Here is a 17446-nt window from a genome sequence, read left to right as displayed (position 1 = left end):
GAGGTACGGAGGGGAGAAGACTGGGAGGAGGAGGAGGAGGGCAGGAGGGAGGTAAGAGGAGGAGGTACGGAGGGGAGAAGATTGGGAGGAGGATTACGTGGGGTTGATAGGGAGGAGGAGGAGAGGGAGATGGCAAGCTAGGAGGAGGAGGAGGAGGAGGTGGGGAAGATGACTGGGAAGGGAGGAGGAGGTAGGGGAGCCAACAGGGAAGAAGAAGAGGAGGAGGAAGAGGTATTAGGAAAGACCGGAGGGGGAAGAAGGGAAGAACCAGATAGGGAGGACCCGGAGGAGGAGGAGGAGGAGGAGTGTCAGAGCCAGGCTACAAGAGGAAGAAGAAGAACAGGAGGAAGAGAAGGGGAACTGAAGAAGAGGAAGAAGGTGCGTGACGTGGCTCCAGATAATGTTCCCGCGGGAGATCAATGGCAGGGGACATGGTCAAGGGTGTTCCAGGTGCTAATCTCAAAAACAAGGTGAACAGGTAGAGGACAGGTAAGCCACTGGTGCTGTAACGTGATGTCTCCCCACAGAGCAGTGTTTGGCTCTCGATCCTCTGACCGGTGTTTATTTGTCGTTGCTTTTTTGCAGTGGTTTCTCTTGTTGTTTGTCAGTTTGTTGCATCCTGAGGTCAAAATTGTGATTAGTTTAGTCGACTGTCAAGAATCACTGATGTCTGAAAAAAAGGATAAATTTTAATGTGAGCATACCGACCTGGCACAGGAGATACCATGCATAGCCACAAAGGCGGTTTTCCCAATTATAATGGCTATAATCGACCCCCTATGCCCTAACTTGAACTAGAATAACCTTTTTGTGTGTTTCTATTTTTTTCAGGTGTTTCTCTTGTTGTTAGTCAGTTTGTTCCATCCTGGAGGCACAGTTGTAATCCTCCTAGTCAAAGTTGTGATTGCTTTGGTTGACTGTCTATATATATAATGTAAGATCGTGAGCATATTCATACCTGGCACAGGAGTTACCTTGATCACAAAGGTGGTTCTCTCTGTTATAATGGGCATAACCTTAACTAGAACAAACTAACATGGACTAATCTTACCATGGTGGGGCTCCATTGTGAGAAATCTAATAATTTATAACTTTAATTTTTTTTTTTAAATCAGGCAGTTTAGTTAAAAACATTTTTAGATTAAACACCACCACCTTACAATTTCTGAATCCATACACTCTTTCCTTATTTTGGGGGGTTGTTAGTTTACCTGGTGGAGATGGGTTGTTAGGGAGAGTTGGGGTCAGGCTAGGTTAGGTTAGTTGGGTTGCTTTTAATTTCAGTAATGTTCTTCATCAGTAATTTCATGCTTTATCAAATATTTTTTTCCATGTATTCTCACAGGTGTTGCTCCCTAGTCTGGCTATCAAGGGTGAAGCATGACTAAGGGGGAGAGTGTGTTTGTGCCCCTAGGGGAGGCTGGAGCCGATGGGCCGCAGCCTCCCAAGAAGGTGGTCAAGTTCTTTGGCATCCCGGTGTCTACCTTACCCGTGACCCTGCAGCTGATCCTCTTGACAGCCTTGGTCTTCATCTTCTACCTCATGTATGGATATGTTCTGGTAAGGGAAAGCAGTGCATTTCTGTGTATTGGTAATTTCTAAGGATTCTGATATTTTTAGGTTGTTATGCCCTTCCCCTTCAAGACACCTTTATAATGGTTTCATTGGTCTATAGTGAGGAAACACTTAAATTGTGTCCCTTATGAAAAATCTTGCCATCCCTCAGGAGTTAATCTTCACCCTTGAGGGCATGCAGCCATATGGGTGGTACCTGACGTTGGTGCAGTTCGCCTACTACACCACGTTTGCCGTCATCCAGTTACTCCTCTCCGGCGAGAGCCTCTCCAAAAAGTTGGTGTCTGTTTACATTTGTCTTTATAGTATTACCAATAATGATGATATTTTTAAAGATTTATTGTATGTTCAACTTAAGGGGTGCATTTGATCCAAGATTAAAAAATATCCCCCTAAAATTCGATTTTCTGTTTTTCGCATTTCTACTTTGGTCTGTGTTCATGGATAACTGTTTTAAAATATCTTAGCGGTACGATGCCTATTTCCAATGGAAATTAGTCATTATCTGACACTATCTCAGGCCTGGAGTGGCGCGCGACCGCGCTCTAGAACAAAGGTGTTATGTGTTTATTACGTTATTTACATGATTTTTAGGCAGTTTTTCGATATATATATAGCTGCAAAGCAGCTGACTGACGAAGTTATTGACAAGCTCTCCTCATACTACACAAAGGCTGTCAAAGACAAGCATGAGACTGTTGGTAGCATGAGGTCAGCGATAATGGCCAGCTATTATCACCACACTGCCACCAAAAATGAATAACATCGGCTGTGCCTCAAGAGTCAATCCTCATGGTGCTGGGTGCAGAGAAGCCTGGCAAAAGGGGAGAGACCAGCACCACACACTGACAAGAGGATTTACTTGTCCCACATATCATACGACAACCTCAGCCTCATTAGGACGGTGTACCGTGACCTCACAAGACCAGAGCTGCTGGAGAAGTGCCTGAAGGGGAGGACACAGAACAGAAATGAGAGCCTACATGGAAAGGTCTGGAGGAAGGCTTCAAAAGACAAATTCTGTGGCCTACATAGGACTGTCTTTGTGTCCCAGGTCACAATCCTGGAGCATAACTTTGGGCACAGTGAAGCCAACCTCCTGACCTCACTTGGGTTCAAGAGGTCCTCCAACTTCATAGATTCTCTTGAACAGAAGGAAAAGAGGACAAGCAGAACCAAGAACAAGAAGAGGAAGAAGAAAAAGACAAGAAAACAAGCCAGCAAAGCAGCAGAAAAAACATTATAAGCCTGGAGGCTTCTGAGTAAAAACCTATCTACAATGAGTGGGGTGGTGCCCCATGATACCCACACCATCGAGTGTATAATATCCTTTGAAAAGGAGGGGACCAGGTACCATAACTCAGAAATATCTGTAGAATAAAAAATACATTGCAGAAATAGCATATCAAACATATAATGGTAACGAAATGTAAAAACAATGATTTCTCGAGATATAAGTTATTGGCATTTTTGGGTAAAATTCTGATAGCCTATAAAAGACATTTCCAATTGGATAAGTTCATTCAATACGATAATGGTAAGACTATATTTTCATCAAGACAAAACTCTTCTAAGCGCCATAGAATATTTTTTTCATATATTTTACACCGAAACAGCGCAATGTGTTTGGTTACGTAATATAAAAAAATATTATTATATATATGGAAACAAAACATTGCCAACACATATTGGCCAAATGTTAGCAATGAGGTTACTTTACATTGTCCAATGAACAAAAAGCTGAAAACCCATATATAAAAAGGTTATTTAGAACTCAAATTCGGTCAAAAAAAATTCCCCCCCCCCAAAAAAAAAAAGGTTTTCGTCGGTCAGGCTCAAACTCTGTCAGAGATGTTAGATTATAGTCTACTTTATTGTGTAAAGTTTACAGCCAAAAATATGCAACTTCATATGCTTTCTAAGACTACGCACCCCTTAAGTATCTGTTTCAAGGGTTTACCTCAAAAAAATAGTTTTCTGCAAAAAAATTCTGTAGAAATATAGAAAGCATGGCCTTTTCAGTGGTATGCTATCATATATGTACATAGATAAATTGGGTCAGAAAAATTGTTTTATTACCCGTATTTACCGCGCCAGCGCATCGCGGAGCGCTGAGCTCTCATGCACATTATGTGTGGTACTCTTAGGAGAAAAATCATCAAAAAATTGTTTTATCCCCTGATTTTTGTTGAAATTTTCTACACCACTCACTCATTCCTAGCTGGCAACAATGGATCATGAGTCAGAGCCGTGGGGTGCTCTCTGCTTCCTCACACATCTCAGATATCAACCTGGCTTTGTCACGCGTGGGTATACAGTATTTCCCTGCAGAAATCTTGCAGTTTTTGTACTTGAAAGCATGCCACAACCTTCTAAGAAGGCCTAGAGAAGGAGAGAATGCGCTATAGCTGCCAGGAGGAGGCAGCTAGAGACACGAGGAACCTCTATAACCACTACAACATCCAAGCCTGGTGTTGAGGGGGAGCTGGCACCTCCTGATTCCCCCATCAAGAATGGATAATATCCTTGTAAAAGAAGGGGACCAGATGCCTAGGTGTAATGGTTTATGCAGAAAACTCTCTGAGACCTATACAGCCTCCAGGACCTGTTCATACAAAGTGATATAGATCACGATTTAGAAAAGTGGCTTTTTCTCGATTGTAAAGTTGCTCACACGTAATGCAAAATAATTTCAAAAGTTCTGAACGTAGTTACAAAGTTTTTTCACCAAAAGAAAGAGCGTAAAAAGATTTCAATTTCTGGGACAAATTTTTGCTCTATATATTTTCAAACATTAGTTATGAAATTCTTTGTAGGATTTTTTTGGGGAAAAAAAGTTTTATTTTCCTGACTCATATATATATCTTATCAAAAAACCTGGCTTCCAAATGCAATACAATGTTGTATACAATGTTAGAAAATCACGTATATTGGATAAAAACTTTTCAGCTAGTTTCAATTTTTTTTAACCCGGTAGCAGCGGGGATCATGTTTCTTAACCCGAGAACGTCGGCAGACCCTTATCTGGGCTTTCACGAGTCATGCCTGTGGTACGGTGGACCCTAAAAAGGGCTCGCCATAAAACCCATAATTCGAGCTAATTGTAGGCGGTGGTGGCATAGCGCAACCCACCATGAATACCTTAGGTCATTGTGGTGGATGAGTGATCTTGAGGTGTTTTTTTTTTTGTCAGAGGTGGTGCTGTAAGGTCATGGCAGACTGAATTAGCTATCCACACAGTAATCACTTGTCAAATTCTCTGAAGTAGACAACAACCGACTCTCGGCTAGATGCCACGCATCACAAGACTGTTTATTTTGTAACAAACACCACCCAAAAAGAATGAAGTTTGAGTAAAAGTAAACATTTTTAACAGCTTTATGGTTATGAGAGGAGTACTCTGATGTACGTTCCTTGCCCTTTTCTTAGTCTCAAAATGCAGTGTAATTTTGCCGTTTCTCGGCCAATCGAAGCCCACGGGTTAATGGTCCCTCTAAGTGAGAAAAATAAGAAAAAATCATCACTCACACAAACCATTTCATAATATGTATCAAAGCATTTGTGATCAGTTTATGTATCATCAATTTTTGGGGGTTTATATCATGGGACAAATTTGGCCTGTCGCTGCTACACGGTAAAGCCACAAATTTGGCCCGTCGCTGCTACCGGGTTAAGGGTGGAAAAACTGCAAAAAATGTAAATACTGAAAACTGTTCTTCGAATTCTGCTGAAAATTGCACAGACCCATCTCAGAACAACCCCAATTAACATATAATTAAATAATAAAAATTGGCTTAAATTTTTTTTTCAGTGAAACAGATACCTTAATGTAATGTATATTTAATAGAGACTTCTTGCAAGTCTGTTTGAGTTCTAGTATAAACTGCTTACCAGCATTTTTACACAATCTTCTCATAAGAAAAGCATATTAAGATATGATAATTAAATAAACAGCCATGATTATGCTTCAAAGGTAAATTACAACATGCCTTTGTTGGTGCTATTTTGTTTTCTTTATAAATTAACAGAATACCTTTGAAGACCTATGCAGTGATTGCCATATTAACTGTTGGCACCATGGGCTTCTCTAACTCTTCTGTTGGCTACCTGAACTATCCAACCCAGGTGTGTTGTGCATATGTAGTGCTTTTTATCTAATCATGAATATTTCTCACATGGGCTTGGTATCTTTATGTACTCACAAACAAGTTTTTCCAATTCTGATTCAAGTATTTTATCAGCCTTATTACCTTGTTGCTTGTGACAGTCTTCCTACATTACTTGTTATGTAAATGCTACTCCTAATGATATAATCTTATTGTTCTGTCAGTATTAAGTGAAATAGAATATCTCTGTCTTTATTTATTCTTACAGTCACATGGTTTATATCAAGTGTTCTTTATGTATTTCAGGTGATATTCAAGTCATGCAAGTTGATACCGGTGATGATTGGATCTGTTCTCATTCTTGGGAAGCGCTATTCCTTTGCTGAGGTTGTGGCATGTGTCTGCATGAGTGCTGGGCTGATTTGGTTCACTCTGGCGGACTCGACAATACAACCAACCTTTTCCATCACTGGTAAATATTGAACCATGGGATGCATTATATATTACAAAAAATCCTTGTTTCATTGTGGTATGTGATGGCAAAAAATGTGTTTGAGTAATGAACAAAGTATTTTTATTTGTCACTGTTGCCCCAGTCTTTAGACCATGACGAACTAATTAACCTGGTAGCAGCTGGGATCATGTTTCTTAATGGTCCCTCTAGTCTAAGCGACAAAAATGAGAAAAAATCATCACTCATACAAACCATTTCATAATAAATATCAAAGCATTTCTGATCAGTTTATGTATCATCTATTTTGGGGGGTTTATATCATGGCACAAATTTGGCCTGTCGCTGCTACACGGTAAAGCCACAAATTTGGCCTGTCACTGCTACCGGGTTAAAATTGCAAGAAAAAAACACTAGGGGTATGTAAACTGTGAGTGTCATATTGAATACCCCATCATTTTCTTTAGTGTTCATTTAAGGCATATAAGGAAATAATGTGTGATTAATGTGGTGTATCTTTCATCAACAGGCGTGGTGCTAGTCAGTCTGGCTCTGTTATGTGATGCAGTCATTGGCAACGTTCAAGAAGGAGCCATCAAAAAATACAATGAGGGAGCTACTCATGTTGTCCTCTACTCCTACAGCCTGGGGTTCATTATCATCCTTTTAGGTCTAATAATGAGCAACCAGTTATTTTCTGCTGCATCATTTGCTACACAGGTAAATTGGGAGTCTCATTATTGTCCCATTTTCACATTCGTACTTTGTAGCGGAAAGTCTTACGCAATTTTAGAAACTTTTAAATATATATCTACTAGGAATGGGGATGTAGGAGTTTAAGGAATCCTGGAGATGATACTTCCTGACAAGGCATAACTGCATATACTTTACCCACAGTTTCCCTGGGAGGTGTATGGGCGAGGAGCAGTGTTGTCGCTGGCTGGGTTTTGTGGTGTGCAGGTGGTTCTCACACTAGTAACCCTGCATGGAGCACTCCTAGCTGTTACCATCACCACCTGTCGCAAGGCCCTCACCATATGCCTCTCATTCGTCTTCTTCAGTAAACCATTCACCATACAGTAAGTTTGCCATTGCCAAATGTATTAAAATTGTATTGAAATGTTAATGGGGCCCTCCTCCTCCTCTTCTTGTATTTGTCACTTTTATTTCACTCGTACCTAATATTTCTAATGCTATGGGGACATCCTAGATACTGCAGGGACCCTGAGAAGTAGTTTATGTTGCTCTGTGTTTGCTCAGGATTAGTTATGTCCCACTTGCATACAGCTCTAACCTTTACAGCTCCCATGTCATGCAGCTGGTTCTTTTATTTCTATCAGTAAACTGTTTGTCATATTTAAGCTTACTGACACACTTAAAATCTGCCAGTTTTCCTGAAAGCAGATTACTTTCATGTATGGTTGACTTAAGCAAAGTTCCAATGGGGGCCTTCTATTAATGTAACTAATCATATGTATGTGAATGTTTCAGGTATGTGTGGGGAGGTGTTCTCGTCATAGCTGGAATATACCTCAATATATATGGAAAGAAAAACAAGGGCTCTTCAACCCCTTTCTTGGTGTCCTTACAAAAACTGTACATGGCAGTGCAGAGGAGTCTTGCACCCAAGGTGAGCACCATAAAGGAAGGGGACTCCTCTTTGTTCAATGTCTGATACTGAACACTGTGATCTTGAGATTACTCTGTACTGTGGGTATCAAATGATGGCTATGAAATCCCTGTACAATGAATGCTGTAGTGCTAACATGCTGTGTTGTGGTTTACCTGAGCTCAGCACCGAGGTGTTGTGTGGGCTGTAGTTATAAAAGTACATGCACAAGTTCCTGCAGAGTGGAATTTATTACATATTGGTCTCTAAGACATGGTAATAATTTATATAGTTTGATAGTTGTGTGCTAGTGATTTCAGAGCAGTTATTGATTTTAATTATAAGAAATTTTATGTTGTGTGTGAATGAGTGTAGATTTATTATTATATTTCAGCCTTAGAATGTGATACATATTTAGTTACCATTCGTTCAGTATTTTAAACTATATCTACTCGCTTCTAGGCACATTTGCTATGTCAAAAAAATCTGATTGTAGATTTTTGCTTAAAAGCTCAAGAACCAAGTACTTATAGTGATTACAGTAATTACTGTAATTTTGACAGAGGTGCTAAGTTATCCTGTACAATAGCTATACAGTGCTGTAATGCAAGCTTCCCCATGAACATTAGTACCTTTGTAGGCATTATTATTTTATTGAAAGACCAAGATAGCAGTATTATGGTAAACCAGCATATCATCATAGTCATCGTGGCCTCATTTCCCACACCACTGGGGGTGAGTCACAGACCTCAGAGAGTTGAGAGAAAGTGAAATGAGTGTTTACACACACACACACACACACACACACACACACAGGAAAAGTTGGATAATTATAGATATGGAGACGGGACCACATGAGCGTAAGCCCAGGCCCTGTAAAATTACAACTAGGTAAATACACCTAAGTAAATACACACACACACACACACACACACACAAACACTATTCAAACATCATTGATTCACATTCCACGTAGCTATCAGTAAGCTGATCTAAGCTCATCAAACTCAACTGTAAGCATTTTATTGAAACTGTTTTGTCCATTGCCTGTTTTGTAGGGATTTTAAAGCATGATGTTTATAGATATATTGGGTAATGGTAGATAGTTCAGAAATATGCTTTAATTTCACCTCTTATGAGTGTGCTGTTAACTTGAATGAAGATATTCTGTTTATATGATCTTCATATTTGCTCAAGAAAAGTTTCTATCCTGATACAAATGCTGAATGATATTTTTTCAAGAGAATCATTTAACTCTACTCTTCAAACTTGTAACTTTTATGTAAGAAGTACATAAGCATTAGAGCTGGCCCCTATGCACTGCTGGATGGGGAGGGCGATCAAAGGAGACTGCCCATCCGTCTCCACTCCACCTGGGAATGAAACCTGGGACCTCTCATTTGTGAGGCAAGCGTGCTAACCACTACACTATGAAGGTCCATGTGTGTGTTGCCTCAGTGCTGCTTGTGGTTGTTTTATTTTTCCATTGCTGCATTGCTATTTTTAAATATGTTTTGTACATAATATGAAACTTTAAAAAAATCATGTTGTATTATATCTTTCCTGTACATAAACTGGCTAACTAATGAATGAGTTTAGAAACTAAGCATTGCTTTTACGAGAGAGAAGTATAAATTACAATATTTACATATGTTAAAATAACATAATAAGGAAGGAAATCTGAATACCTTAAAATCCATTGAATTTTCCCAATAAGCTAATTTAGCAAATGTGGAATGAGAGACAGTGCAGACAGAACTAGTCATTCAAACTCCTTGAAGGGAAACATTATACCCTCACTCCATGTAGTTATGATAATGTGTGTGTGTTGTGTGTGTGTGTTATTTATTTTGTTTGCTATGTGTAACTTTTTTATCGTCTTGCATCTTTGGTACCCTACCTGGACTGGGATGGTAAATGTTGTAATAATAATGAAAACAATATATTCATCATTATTATTACAATGATCAAAACAACAACACTACAAAAATGCATTATATTGCATGTATAAAATATCACATATAACAAGAACAGTTATAACATCACATTTCACAGCCTAACACACCTATGGACAGTTGTTGGTGCAGTATTAATATGCCTGTCATCTGAAAGGATCTACTGCATCAAATCTGTACAAACAAATAACAACACAATTCCTATAAAGAGGCTTCAATGCACCATTAACACAGGTCACAAGTCATCCTGTACCAAATATTAAGTAATATAAAAAAAAGATCCCATATAAGGAAATTAACACAGGTCACAAGTCATCCTGTACCAAATATTAAGTATTATATAAAAGAATCCTATATAAGGAAAGGTTTGACGAATATCATGTGACGATCTTGATTAATGACTGAGTAATTTCTCTCAGAGTGCCATTATAGTGTCAATGGTGGAAGGTTAACCACACATTACACTTTATTGATATGGAAACGGTTCCTTGTTATTATCACATGTAAAGGGAATGCATGTAATGGTTGTACTGTAGTAGTAGTAGTACTAGTAGTGGCAGTGGTAGCAGTAGTAGTAGTAGTGGTAGAGGTAGCAGTAGTAGCAATAGTGGTAGTAGTAGCATGAGTAGAAGTTGTAGTAGTAGCATTAGTAGTAGTAGTAGTAGGGAGTTCAGTAGCCATTCTGATGATTGACGCCACATTCACTCTTTCTTGCTCACAGGATTGCAGTTTGAGTTACGTCTTTCATTTCAGAGTAAGGTAACTTCACATTGTTGCAATAGGATGATTTTTCCGGCCAACGAACAATACGCGATTCTTTTCCGCTGATTCATTTTTCCTGACCGCTGCAGTGGGTGGATTTACTTCTATACCAGTTTTGTACACAGCCCACTCGGTTGTGAAAAATCAGTGTTGAGCAAATTAAAATGAGTTTGATTTATTGACTTTTTTTTTTAATTAGATATAACAATTTTAAAAGCCGGACTCTAACTTAGTTCACCGTTATATCTTCAATGTTCAGGAACCGCACTTTTTAACACCGCTTGTGACCCTGAATCTCCACATATTGCAGGGACCTTTATTGTCTGTGACCCTGCAAGTAATTTGTGCTTTAATAATCACCCGTCACCTATTTATCTTATTTCACCTTTCACCGCACGAGGCCAGCGCACGTGTTTCCTGGAGGCAAACTTTCACGGTGGTAACAAGTGTCTCTTCTTGCTATCAGAGTACATGACTTTGAGATCCGCCGCCATCCTTATCACTGACTCCACCTGTAATACACGGCACCCGCATCTGTATCTTCTTGCCGTACCGAAAGGTGTCGTCCACCTCCTCCAGGGTTTGACCACGTGTCTCGGGAAGCAGCAGCGCCGCCATGAGGGCCATGAGGAGGCAGGAGCCGGCATAGGTCCAGAACACCCCCTGCTCCCCTGTGGTCTCCACCATGACCGGGAACAGCTGGGTTACGACGAACATGGCCAGGAAGAAGACGATGTATACGATAGACACAGTCACGGCGCGCAGAGAGGTCGGATAGATTTCTGAGCGCAGGATGGCCACCACCGCCTGGATAGTGACCACGAAGGGCATGTACACCAGCAAGGAGACGAGTGGCAGCCAGGTGATGGAGGTGACGTCCGCACCCATGTTCTGCAGCAGGAAGTACACTCCGAGAAACAGCAGGGTGACGGCGCAGCCCAGGGAGGAGGCCACCAGCAAGGTCCTGCGGCCCATGCGCTCCACCACCACCATGAAGGTCACGGTGCCCGCCACTCGCAGGCTGGCGATGGACACCGCGCTGCCGTAAGAGTTCAGCTGCGATTTGGCCGCCTGGAAAATCGGCACGACGTAGGTCACGATCGGCAGGTTACCGGTGAACTGCAGCAGGATGGTGAGGATGCCCATGAACACGAGTCTGTAAACGATTGTCGGTTCTCGTATCTGTTTCAGTTGTTCCACCGTGCTCTGCTTGTTGGCAGTGGCCTGATTGAAGTGGTCCACGATGGTCTGTAACTCTAGCTTGGAGTTGTGATCAGGTCCCCTCAGGAAGACCAAGGAATCGTAAGCCTCGTCGTGGCGGCCTCGAGTCACGAGCCAGCGCGGTGAGTTGGGCAGGAAGAGGAGGCCGATGAAGGTAGGTACGGTGGTGACGCAGCCACACACCACCATCACTTCCCGCCACGTCAGCTCGATGCTGCCCACTATGTACACTAGGAGGATGCCGCTCTGCCGCCCGATGTCCAGGAACGACATGAGGCGTCCCCTTAGCTCGGACTGAGTCACCTCCGCCAGGTAGTTTGCGGACGCGGCGCCTATGAAGCCCTGCGTCATCCCAAGCAGGGCGCGTATGAGCTGCAGGACCCAGACTGTCGAAGTGAAAGACATTCCTAGCCACAGGACCAGCGCGAAGGGCATGGACAGGAGGAGGGTCACGCGCTGCCCCAGGTAAACGTTGAGGCCCCCCCCCATCAGAGAACCGACCATGGCACCTACGTGCAGCAGACTTCCTGCAGGAGAAAGGCTGTCATATAGTGTGCTACGACTAGTATCCCTTCAAATCACCATTTGGCACAGGCACATCGAGAAGATACAGATGGGTAAATGGTCTCAGCGAGTATCTTTTCAAATGAACACAGGTTTTAACATTTTTTCTTATATTAATCCTATTAAGACATGAAATATCCCAGCAGTTGTACCCTTAAGGTTTCACTTCAGTTTTTGCAGCAATTTTGTACTATATTCAGAAATAGTTGGTGTTTTTGCAATCTTTATTCATCATTAAATAAAATAAACTCTCGTTGGAAGAACTAGCTAATTTGGATCCTCTACTCATGAGAATTAAAAAAATAAAATAGCCACAGGTGGGCCATTTTGTACATTGGGTGGGGCAAAACGGACCTCACATATGGGGCAAAATGGCCCTCATGTGGAAATGCTTGGTAACATGCCAAAACATACGTTTTGATAGAGAATCACACTAGAAGAGAATACTTAACATAAAACTAAAATAATCTAGTTCTTATTCCATTAGAAAATAATTGCTCTTAGTCTCAGTAGCATGAACAACAATGAATTCTTATAAACTACTCACAAAGGAAAAGTGATATTACCTTCCTGAACAAAGTTCTTATTCCATTACAAAAAATAAATGATCTGTGGCTCAATAGCATGAACACCAATGAACTCTAATGAAACTACTCACAAGTGAAAGTTAGATTACCTCTCTGAACATAAAAGTTCTTAATGCATTACAAAAATAATTGTGCTTTGGCTCAGTAGCATGAACGACATGAACTCACAAATGAAAAGTGACGTTACCTTCCTGAACATAAAATTAATATTCATACAAAAGAAACAGAACACTTTGTCCTTATCTTTGTTCAGTGAAGTTGTGAGTTAGTTAGCAGCAAAAAAAAAAAAAAATAAATAAATAAATAAATAAATAAATAAATATATATATATATATATATATAAATATATATATATATATATATATATATATATATATATATATATATATATATATATATATATATATATATATTGTTACGTGGGCCGTTTTGCCCCAAGGGCAATGAAAATGTTGACAACAGTCTCAGCGGAATAATGGTGGTGCAGAAAAATGTTTCAGTAGTCAGACTCATTCACAGAGTAACACAAAAAAATCATGCAATAACACATGAAATTATGAGTCACAGTATTCCTACAAACGCGATTTTATCAGACCCTTACCAATAGATCAGCTGGTGATAAAATATTCTGGGATTTTTCACACACAAACAAACGACGGCGTCCAAACTTGCCCCGATGTTTCAGCTGACTAACAAGCCGAGGAGTAAGTCCATATCATTATCAATAACTGGCAGAAGCTAAAAACACAGATTACGGGGTGGTCCATATTACCCACCTATGCCATTTTGCCCCACCTTCCCCTATATCTTAATATTAGCACACACAGTCACACCGATGAAGTACAGGCTTAGTAAATGATAAAGACGGCGATCGGGACTTACCGAAGAGCGCCACTTCTGAAGTGTTAAAGAATATGTCTGGCGAGGCCGGGTCGGTGAGCTGCGGCAGGATCACGCCGGGCAGGCCGATGATGGTGCCGATGGCCAGGTGGGTGAGGCCGGCCAGCACGGCGCACACCACCTGTACGCCCGCCGGAAAGGGGGAGGAACGTGCATAGGCGTTAGAATAAAATATTTAGTTCACACACAAACACACACACAACAAACAAACAAACAAACAAATTAAGATATCGGTCCGTCACTAAGAAAAAAAAAGTAGTATGTACCAACTACAGATAAACAAAACTCTGAACTCCATCACGAGTATAATTAAGTAAATGAATAGTGTGTGTGTGTGTGTGTGTGTGTGTGTGTAAACAGTCTCAAAGTTACCTGATTTCTGATGAAGCTCGATCCTTGGCCCTTGTCACTAGCTTCGACATCCTTTGTGCTTGCGTCGCCTTGCTCTGTGCGCTCGCCACTTGTCGCTTTTCCTGAAGGAGTCGCGTCAGGACCTCGCTCTGTGCCCTCTGCCGTGCCCGTGACCTCTTTCCTCTTTTCTTCAGGTGCTGCAGGTGATTCCACGTCCTCTGGGCCGGTGTCAAAGGCCAGGTTGTCGTGGCCCTGATATGACGTTTCGACGTTTAGCATCTCTTCCTTCCTGGGACTCATCTTGGTGAGTGTTCACGTAAACGTTCACACAAGCTATAAAATCACTCTCATCAACACAACACAGACTTTGCGGGCACACCACTTATATGTCTTTCCCTGTAGCACTTGAGTTCAGAACAAAGTACGTAGATTGGCTTTCGATGCTGAACAGCGACATCGAAGTAACAGTAATGGTAGTATATAACAGGATAATGTAATGACGAAGAGTGATATTGTCCTTCGCTGTAACACTCAAGAACACCGAACGTTATCTACCGATGTTGAAGAGTTGTAACAGTTGAAGTAGTGAGGCAATGTGATGGAGAAGGGTGTTACTGTTGGTCTCTGGGTGAGTCGAGATGAGCTGTGAACTCGGCGGAGGCTGTGGGGTGAGTGAGCGCGCGTGGCGGTGACTCGAGAAGGTGGGTGGGTGCATGCGGGCCGCTATATACACCTCTTGTGGCTCGTGATTAAGTGTGTTGTTGCTGGCACCGCTCGCACGTGCATTAGAGGCTTGGCAGGCTTGGCACAGGAAACATGCTTGCACGTGAGAGAGGCAAGACTCGGTGTGGGAAGCGCTTATAGATTGTCTGATTTCCGTTACGACTGACTGATCGCTGCATTAGGACTTTGAAAAATAATGGTATATAAATGACATCAAATTTGAGTGGCATTCAGTGGATGATATTTTTTCTTCTTTTTCTCTTCTCGTTATTTGATTTTGCGTGTGAGTAGATACCAGGAAATTTACGGTCAGCATTGATATACACAGCAGTCTTTATAGTGATAGGCTATATAGAGGGTGAAGGTGTGTCATCAAGCACGTCGGTTTTGGTGTAATGGTCGAGACTGTTGTGTTTTCCGTTAATATAGTCAAAAACCACTAAGGCCATGTCTGATAATGTGTTTCGTATCCTTCATTCTACAGTAATACAAACAAAAAAACTAATGCCCTCGCTCGGACTACTACATAATTGTGTATAATCCAGTCATAAGGAAAAAACAATAGTACTTTAGGTTTGTCTCACTAAAAAAACTTTGCCTGTCTGTCCTTCATTTATAAGCAAGGTTTAATATTATGACGTAGGTAGGCCACTCTCTCTCTCTCTCTCTCTCTCTCTCTCTCTCTCTCTCTCTCTCTCTGTTTATTCTTTTATCCTTGCAGGTGGGACGCACACAATGACGACGTGAGATTTCGTGAGCAAACGCAAGTAAAAGGTGCAACTCTCTCTCTAAACATCTATGACGCGGTGCAATGCGGGAGGGAAGGGAAAGGAATAGGCATGAACACCTTCACACTGGCTTGGAGCTAACTGAAAAGCTAATATAATAATGACTCAGTGACATCTAAGTATAAGAATATAAAAATTTGCGTGCTTTAGTGGGTCGACGTTAAGTTTCCGATGTTTATAGCGACTGTTATGGAGAATTAGGATATGAAAGTGATGGTTTTAATGTAAGTATAGCATCATCCTAAACTTCCACACTCCAAAAAGTCATTAAAAAGCACTGGAAATATAAATGATAGGTAGTAAGAAAGTAAATCGCCAAGTCGGTGAAGGTTTAAGGAGACAGTAATTTGATATGACGACAATGGTTTCTTGCGTCTACACCATCCGTTTCAACACTCCAAAAGGTCATTAAAAAGCATTGAAAATATAGACATGATCGGCATTAGTAAAGAAAGTCTGGTAATAATTAGTACTCTTATATGACAATGATGATGATTTTTAATGCGTGTATTATAATATCACTCCAAAAAGCCATTGAAGGGACTGGAAAAATATCCATGCTCGGTAGTAGGAAATGAAATCTGCTAAGCCGGTTGTGGGGCTTTAGGCTACAGACGTTAGCAGCTCAAATAGCCAGACCTCTAAAGTTCTGGAGTACTCCAACCACATGAACCAAAAGAGGATTACAAACACATGACTGGGTTTTCAAATATATATACTCGCAAGAGAAACCACAGTAATGAAGATGTACGGCCTCGAACAGCTCAACCTCGAGGTAGCCGGCGGTGAAGTAGTAGAGTTGCCGGCTGGAGCTGGGCACCATCGGTGAGGCAGTGGAGGTAGTATGTCAGCCGGCAAGAACTTCACTGCCACGAGTAGACGTGGGAAGTTACGTGGAGGTTTCAGGAGAGCTGGCCCAGGGTCCTCTAGGTGGACGAAGACGGCAGATTCATTTGGGTAGTCCGAGAACTGGCTCAAGGTCCTTGGAGCAATGCAAGAAATGAAGAACGAAAATTACGACTTGCAAATACAATAAAATTACTTAAGCCTTTACACCGGTGAAAGTTTAAATAGGGCGAAGGGTTAAGGACACATTAATTATTACTCGTATATGACAGTGGTGGTTTTAATGCGTGTACTCTTCCATAACTCCTACAAGCCATTAATTAAAAAAGGCGCTGAAAATATACATGTTCGGTAGAAGGAAAGAAAATCGGGTGAGCCGGTGAAAGTAGAGACAGGGCCAAGATTTAGGACAGAGTATATATAGGTCAGCCAGCTTATTCTACCGACTTTTCCCATTTTTCACACTTTCATTTCAAGGCAGTGCTGCGTTGCCTTTGACCTCTAAATCTTTAAGTTAGAACACGGTATGAGAGTGTGTGACATGTAGGCACTAGGACTGTAGGCTAACACAGGAGAATAGCGGTGAGTTAGAGAGGCTGGTAGAGAGGAGAAGGGAAAAGAAGGGGAAGAAGAGGGAAGAGAAGGTTAAGGGTGTGATGGGAAGCCTGCAAGGGAAGACACAGAATGGGAGAGCTACCAAGAGGGAAGAAAGGTGAGTGAGAGAGAGGCTGGTGGCAAGAGGTGAGTGAGAGGAGAGAGAGAAAGAGAGGAGCGAAGGTCATTGCATTGCACGGACCACCACGCCGCCGCTGCTGCTGCTGCGATCACACGTCTCCTTCGGGGGCCCTTCCCTCCTCCCCTCCCCCCATCACCGCCTTCTGCTGCCGTAACGGGGTGACTTGCCTACAGCCTTACATCACACCGACCAGCTAAATGAAGTGGCGAGACGGGGCCAGACACACAAGCAGACAGGCAGACACCATTGCATTGCCTTAAGTTCTTTTCAGT

General features: G+C 41.6%; 2 protein-coding genes across 5 annotated transcripts; one reads left to right on the top strand and one right to left on the bottom strand.

Annotated features, from left to right (window-relative positions):
- Nucleotides 1-44: 44 nt before the first annotated feature.
- On the top strand, nt 45-9286 carry LOC127000544 (adenosine 3'-phospho 5'-phosphosulfate transporter 2-like). 4 transcript variants are annotated; one of them, XM_050864327.1, is made up of 8 exons: nt 45-378; nt 1346-1560; nt 1727-1851; nt 5604-5700; nt 5988-6153; nt 6662-6852; nt 7030-7211; nt 7624-9286. In XM_050864327.1, exons 2-8 carry the CDS (start codon nt 1381-1383, stop codon nt 7805-7807), a joined length of 1125 nt encoding a protein of 374 aa, XP_050720284.1. In that variant the 5' UTR covers nt 45-378; nt 1346-1380; the 3' UTR covers nt 7808-9286. The 4 variants fall into 4 exon arrangements, with proteins under 4 accessions (XP_050720284.1, XP_050720276.1, XP_050720268.1 ...); XM_050864319.1 differs by having other exon boundaries at nt 45-470; XM_050864311.1 differs by having other exon boundaries at nt 45-489.
- Nucleotides 9287-9680: 394 nt separating this feature from the next.
- On the bottom strand, nt 9681-14788 carry LOC127000503 (facilitated trehalose transporter Tret1-2 homolog). Its single transcript, XM_050864230.1, has 4 exons — nt 14637-14788; nt 14103-14414; nt 13713-13851; nt 9681-12206 (listed from the first exon to the last, which is right to left on the bottom strand). The coding sequence occupies exons 2-4, from the start codon at nt 14379-14381 to the stop codon at nt 10921-10923; spliced, it is 1704 nt and encodes a 567-aa protein (XP_050720187.1). The 5' UTR covers nt 14382-14414; nt 14637-14788; the 3' UTR covers nt 9681-10920.
- Nucleotides 14789-17446: the final 2658 nt, after the last annotated feature.

The sequence above is a fragment of the Eriocheir sinensis genome, chromosome 2, assembly GCF_024679095.1.
Source record: "Eriocheir sinensis breed Jianghai 21 chromosome 2, ASM2467909v1, whole genome shotgun sequence".
Taxonomy (NCBI): Eukaryota; Metazoa; Arthropoda; class Malacostraca; order Decapoda; family Varunidae; genus Eriocheir; species Eriocheir sinensis.
This window is presented reverse-complemented; position numbering and strand designations above follow the sequence as displayed.